At 35.0% G+C, this 6,613-nt stretch overlaps 1 protein-coding gene across 1 annotated transcript; it reads left to right on the top strand.

Annotated features, from left to right (window-relative positions):
- Nucleotides 1–2,004: 2,004 nt before the first annotated feature.
- On the top strand, nt 2,005–4,920 carry LOC122645407 (cationic amino acid transporter 6, chloroplastic-like). The gene is made up of 5 exons (XM_043838717.1): nt 2,005–2,440; nt 2,556–2,784; nt 3,045–3,375; nt 3,499–3,727; nt 4,330–4,920. Exons 1-5 carry the CDS (start codon nt 2,053–2,055, stop codon nt 4,869–4,871), a joined length of 1,719 nt encoding a protein of 572 aa, XP_043694652.1. The 5' UTR covers nt 2,005–2,052; the 3' UTR covers nt 4,872–4,920.
- The last annotated feature ends 1,693 nt before the right edge of the window (nt 4,921–6,613 follow it).

Raw genomic sequence — 6,613 nt, 5'->3', positions numbered from 1 at the left:
TTATGTATTTCAATTACACAAGAGGGTGGACTTTAGCGCAACGGTTAGGCAAAAATGAATATTTGTGAACAATGTGGATATCATTTGAAAATGAGTAGTTCAGATGGAATTGAGCTTTCGATTGATTTGGGTGCGCCGATTTGATATTTTGGCATTATCATCACAAACACAAAGAAGAACTTCCGGATTTTTGTTCCTTCATAAGGGAAGATTGAATCCGAGACTAATAAATTGAAAACTTTCTATTACATATCCATTGCAACTAGTATTTGTGTGTTTCTGCTTGAGCTGTACGAAATTCACTCTTGACAATAATATATGTTGTATATGTAAATTTATGAAAATTCTAGATGTGAAAACATGCGGAATTCACCCATGAAAGGGTATAAGATATAAGAATAGGCGGAAATCAAAATGCTTATGCTGAAATAAGAAACAGGGGCCAATGAGATAGTTGCTCCATTGTGATCAAGTGGTCACGGGTTCAAGTCTCTGGAAACAGCTTCTCAGTTAAGCAGGGGTAAGGCGCCTCCCTAGACCCCCACAGTGGTGGGTGTCTCATGCATTTGGTACGTCCTTTTTCTTTAATTAGGTATTTCAATTATTTAGAACAATGGATGGTTATTTGTTTCTTATTGCTTCAATTTATGTTTTGAGTTTTATCATATGAAGATCTTAGAAATATGGGCCATCCGTACGCAATCTAAATAATTTCGTTGTGGATATATCTGAAAATTTTTCAGTCCCTAAATTTACAAAGAAAATGTTAAAACATTGTCGATGCAAGAATCAAATTATAAAATTTTTTGGAGGTAAACATATATAAAGTAATTCCTTAGTGAACTTCTTGTTGTACCAATATCAAAGTCCATTTCAACTAATGCTATTGAAGTGAAAAGGAAACAAATTTAAACATGGTAGTGACCTTGGACAGCTTTAATATGAAAAGATTAAAAGTTCCAATAGTGTATTAAAAGTCCAAATAGTGTTTTAAACTTTTAAAACATCAAAAGATCATTGTCAATCAAGACTAATTCTGCCAAAAATCGACAAAGTAGCACATTTTCTGATAAATTATTGATTGAGAGAGAATTAATTAATTGAAATTAATCATTACAGATTTTAATTCTAAGCAAGAGCATCAATTAAGTGATTGACAAGGACATTTAAAAGTAAACATTATGAAACAACTTTATATGATTAATTAGAAGAATAGACACTTGTATTGTATTAATTGTGCTTCAGTTATTTGATCCTTTAAGTCAGTATCAAAATTGTCAGGTCTAGAGGCTTTGGTAGGATTTAACTCAAAATTCCTAAACTGACATCTGTGCAAAGAGATGGCTCCAAAAAGTTAGGGAATGATGGTCATAATTAACCCTCTTTCTAATTTCTATCAAATTTCAAAAAATCCTCAGAGCTAGATCTAATGGATTGAAAGAACACTTAAAAAATCCTTTGAGATCCAAGAGATTCAAAGGTCACACAAAGAGGAACCTTGGAACCTTGAATTGATGATAACTCCCAAGAAATAGTGCAGAAAACTTTTCAATTGGTTTTCTGTTATGATTTTGAAGGATTTTGGAACCATACTGCAACTCTGATATTCCTATCAAGATTTTAACTCCAAGTAATTCTAGAAGGTGGAAATAAGAAATGTTTTAGTTGCTTTCAACTTATAAGTACCTAATGCTTGTAATATCTTTTTAAAAGGTATAATTCCCAAAAGAGTAGGTTAATGTTCTTCTGTAAATGGGGATTCCTCTTACAAGCTTATCCCCAAATGTTTGATACCTTTTGTTATTTTGGAGGAAGGAAGTTCACTTACTTTGGATCCAGAAAGATTGGTGGTTGAAGCTCTCTCTCTCTCTATCTCTCTTCCTCAAGAGAGAGAGAGAGAGAGAGAGAGTAGAATTGTCATTTCATGGAAACCCAAGTGAAATGAAGAAGCCCTTGAAACCCAATAGCCTTCATTTAACAGCTTCATCTGTATATAAACCTGCCTAAGCCCTTAGCTTAGAGAGCAAAGAACCATTAATTTGAGTTTCAAAAATGGCAACCACTCAACCACCACCCAATAACATCTGTTGTTTCAGTTATCTTCAATCCCTTTCTCAAACACCCCACAGGCTCAGAAAAAGAATGTTAGCTACATGGACTCCAGACCAAGAGCTCAATCAAATAAGGTTAAGATCAGGTGCAGATATGAAAAGAAAATTGAAGTGGTATGACTTGGTAGCTCTTGGTGTAGGAGGAATGCTTGGTGTTGGAGTTTTTGTGACAACCGGTCCAGTAGCGCGCAAAACCTCTGGTCCTGCTGTATTTATGTCTTATATCATTGCTGGATTATCAGCTCTCCTTTCTTCTTTGTGTTACACAGAGTTCTCCATTGAGCTTCCTGTTGCTGGTGGATCCTTCAGTTATCTCAGAATAACTTTTGGTATTACTGTAATCTTTAATATATTTTTTTCGCATTTTTGAACTTATTGATTCTACCTGGTTATGATCAAATCTTTATCTTCTTTCCTGTTCTTTTGAAATGGTGTTTATAATAGGAGAGTTTGTGGGCTACTTTGCTGGAGCTAACATACTAATGGAGTATGTACTGTCCAATGCGGCAGTAGCAAGAAGTTTCACAGTATATCTATCCAGCACCTTTGGAGCAATAGATCACCCAAATTCTTCATGGTTAGTTGAAGTAGGTGGATTGGCAAAAGGGTATAATAAGTTAGATTTCGCCGCGGTTGCTCTTGTTCTACTTCTTACTCTCTGTCTTTGTTACAGGTTTGATTCTTTATCACCTCTGTGTTTATTTAGTATTTGAACTATTGGCTCTGTTTGATAAGTTTATTGGATCCAAGTCAGTGGACAATTTATTTAGTCTTTTTTTTTTTTTCTTTTTGGGGATTAATAACTAGTAATTATAGGCATATAGACTAATATTCTATGTGATATTGTGATCAATTTTGTAATTAGACTATAAGTTCATTGGTGCTTGTGGAGTGATGGGTACACCTTTTTTTCTTTCTTTTCTTTGGTTACAGTACCAAGGAGAGCTCTATGTTGAACCTTGTGATGACAGTCTTTCATGTGATCTTCTTTGGGCTTATTATAATTTCTGGGTTTTGTTATGGGAGTACCGAGAACTTAATACATCCAGGAGGATTAGCTCCTTTTGGTGTAAGAGGTGTTCTTGATGGAGCAGCAATAGTTTACTTCAGTTATATTGGCTATGATTCTGTATCAACCATGGCAGAAGAGATCAAGAACCCTTCAAAGTCACTTCCAATTGGGATTGTGGGATCTGTTCTTATTGTTTCTGTGCTTTACTGCTTGATGGTCTTGTCTTTGTGTTTGATGATACCTTATAATGAGGTAAGCTAGCTATTGAAATCTATTTATACAAGAACCTGGCATTTACAGCTTATTTAATCACTTGGAAGTCCTTTTAAGTGCTCAATCATTCTGAGAAAAGCTTGTGATTTCCATGATTTCTAGATATCAGATGCTGCATTTGCTTCAGCTTTCCAAAAGATGCCTGGTTGGAAATGGATGAGCACCATGGTTGGTGCTGGTGCAAGTTTGGGAATTGTGGCTTCTCTCTTGGTTGCCATGCTTGGTCAGGCTAGGTACCTTTGTGTTATCGGAAGGGCTCGGCTCGTCCCGGTCTGGTTGGCTAAGGTTCATCCTTCTACAGGCACCCCTATGAATGCAACACTCTTCTTAGGTAAGGATTTTCTTTAACAAGTTGACCTAGCTAATAATTAGTTGGTATCAAATGAAGGAAAGGAAAATACCATTAAAACACAAATAATCTATGGCTCCGTTTGGTTGCAAGGAAAATAAAGGAAGGAAAATAAATCAAATCAACACTAGAGTGGAAGTTTTGTAATTGTTACCACATATGATTAAAGTTATTAAAATTTCACTTTATTTTGACATTGAAAAATATATTTACTAAATATGATTAAAAAAAATTCAGGTAAAAAGCACTCAATCATGATTAGAAAACTTTCTTTTTTCTTATTAAAAATGATTTCACATACCTTTTGTTGGAAATGATTTTCAAATCAATTTCATTCTCTCATTATTGTTTTAATTAATTTCTTCTTCTATGCATATATGTGGAAAATTTTATACACCTAAAATTTTCAAACTAAAACCTTCTACTTGTGTTTTCTTCAAGATCCACCTTCTTTGTTATAAATATAAATATAATCTCTTTCTACCAATTGTTACTTCTTAATTGGTTGGAATGGAGGGCAAGCAAAGCAATAAGAGAACCCATATGAATCTTTCTTTCTTTCTTCTCTACTCCATATGTTGCAGGTATCTGCACAGCAGCCATTGCACTCTTCACAGACCTTGACATAGTACTAGAGATGATCTCCATTGGCACACTCTTGGTGTTCTACCTCGTCGCAAATGCATTAATTTATCGTCGCTATGTTGTTAATGTTGATGATGGAACCAAACATCACCCACTTCTCACTCTCCTCTTCTTGTTGATTTTCTCATCAACCTCTGTTGGATTCTCTCTATCATGGAAATTGAATGTACAATGTTGGGGGGTGTCCTTAATTGGTGGGGTTCTTATCTCCATTACTATTTTCTTCCATTACATGGTCCCCTGCATTAGTAGGCCAACTGATCAGTGGTCTGTTCCATTCATGCCATGGCCTGCTGCAGCTTCAATCTTCCTTAATGTCTTCCTTATGACCACATTAAACAAGAAAGCTTTCCTAAGGTTTGGAATATGGGCTTGTGTGGTCACATTATTCTATGTCTTATATGGTGTTCACTCCACATACCGGGCAGAGGAATTGGAGACTAATGATGTTGAGGGGAACCGGCCAACCTCATCTGCCTAGAAGCTGGTTTAATTGGTTGGGCTCTAACACTAGCTGCTCAACCCAGGCCAGACCAGGCCAGGCCAGCCCAAGTCAAAAACATGTTTGGTATTGAGCATTAACCCATCCATAACCTGGATAAGTGAGAGAGAGAGAGAGAGAGAGAGAAGCAAGTTGACAAAAATAAGATGGAAAGGCAGCTGGATCCAAGGCAGATAGCAGCTTAGAAGTCAAAAGAGAGGTTATTTAAAAAGAAGAAGTTTCTTTTTTCCTTTTCTCTTCTTTTTCCTTTCTTGTGGGGAAATTTTCTGTAATCTGTAAATTTAATCTATATTTTTCTATTTCTTTTATATAATATATTTATTTTTCTAATTTTCATAATAAAGTAAATTTTCACCTCTCTTTTTCCCTTGACATTTTAATGAACTCATGAGATTATCCCTCAATGGCAATAATTTCACTATTTTTCAACTTCATCTTTACATCTACTTTCTAAGTATGTTTTAAGATGACCAAATTTAAAATTACATAAATATTAATATTATATTATATTTTTAATATTTATATTTTATTCTAATGCCTACATGACCATTCTCAATCCATTTGGCATTTAATGTATTGATGTTTTTAATGTGATGTGGACTGTCCAATTTTATCGCGTATTTGTATCTATGTATTAATTTAGCCTAAGTACGTACTAGAAAGATTTGATGGTTTAACTAATCCACTAATTCAATGACAAAATTTAGAGAATGCATACCATATGATTGAGGGTATGGAAATTAAAATTAAAGAAATGTATTAAGGGTGGACCTTGGTGCAGTGGTTAGGTTGTTCCATTATGACCAAGTGGTCACGGTTTCGAGTCTCTAGAAACAACCTCTTTGTGAAGTAGAGATAGTGCTACATACATTATGACCCTCCCCAAACCCTGCAGTGGCATAGCCTGGTGCACTGGGTACGCCCTTTTCTTTATTGAAGAGAGAATATACCAATAATAATTATGTAGAATACATAGTTAGGGGTAATTTAGGTATTCTGAAAAAATTAAGGAGGAAGGGGAGGTAAAAGTTTACTTTATTGGAGAAATCAGACAATAAATATTATATTAAGAATTTTAGGAGATATAATGAAGTTTAGGAGACCATAGAAATCTCTCCTGTTCTGTAATTGTAACTTGTACTCACTGAATTCCTACCAGGCAAGACAGAATGATTGAGAGAGAAGGATATACAAGAATGGGAAGGGAAAACGTACACCAAATCAAAAAACAAAGAGAAAAAGAAGAAAGTGGTTGCTTTTGCTCCATTTTGTATTTGTTTATGTAAGAGTTAAATATTTTGATCTTTTTTTTTTCTTTTTTCTTTTTTTTTGGTAGAAACCTTTTTCTTTTCTTGATTTATCATCTATCATGGTCATATCATGCTCAATATTGCAATGCTAAAAGATTTGAGGCTTGTCTTACCCAAAAAAAAAATTTGTTTTGAGGCTTTGATAGGAGATGATTGAGGTGTGTTTGGCCCATTCTAGTTAATGATGATGGATATGATATCAAAACCTTTTCAGTAAAGTTTGCTATTTTCTCAAAAAAATTTCCTTTCATTATAACAATTATGGGGGAGTGCAGGCCACATGCACACGGCACTCAATGAGAGAGCGCACTGACATCTCAAGGGTGGGATTTTCGTCTTTCATGGGAGTGGGGTGGTGATCATTTCGCCCTCCACTGGGTCTGAGCATGGCCTACACCTCCAGATCATTTT

This window comes from Telopea speciosissima, chromosome 1, assembly GCF_018873765.1.
Source record: "Telopea speciosissima isolate NSW1024214 ecotype Mountain lineage chromosome 1, Tspe_v1, whole genome shotgun sequence".
Taxonomy (NCBI): Eukaryota; Viridiplantae; Streptophyta; class Magnoliopsida; order Proteales; family Proteaceae; genus Telopea; species Telopea speciosissima.
Note: the sequence above shows the minus strand (reverse complement) of the source record. Positions and strands in the feature narration are given on the sequence as shown.

Bases quoted from the DNA above. Each gene is read 5' to 3' on its own strand.
- LOC122645407 (XM_043838717.1), top strand. From the start codon at position 2,053: ATGGCAACCACTCAACCACCACCCAATAACATCTGTTGTTTCAGTTAT. The intron at 2,785-3,044 runs GTTTGATTCTTT...CTTTGGTTACAG, and splicing joins ACTCTCTGTCTTTGTTACAG to TACCAAGGAGAGCTCTATGT. The intron at 3,728-4,329 runs GTAAGGATTTTC...CATATGTTGCAG, and splicing joins GAATGCAACACTCTTCTTAG to GTATCTGCACAGCAGCCATT.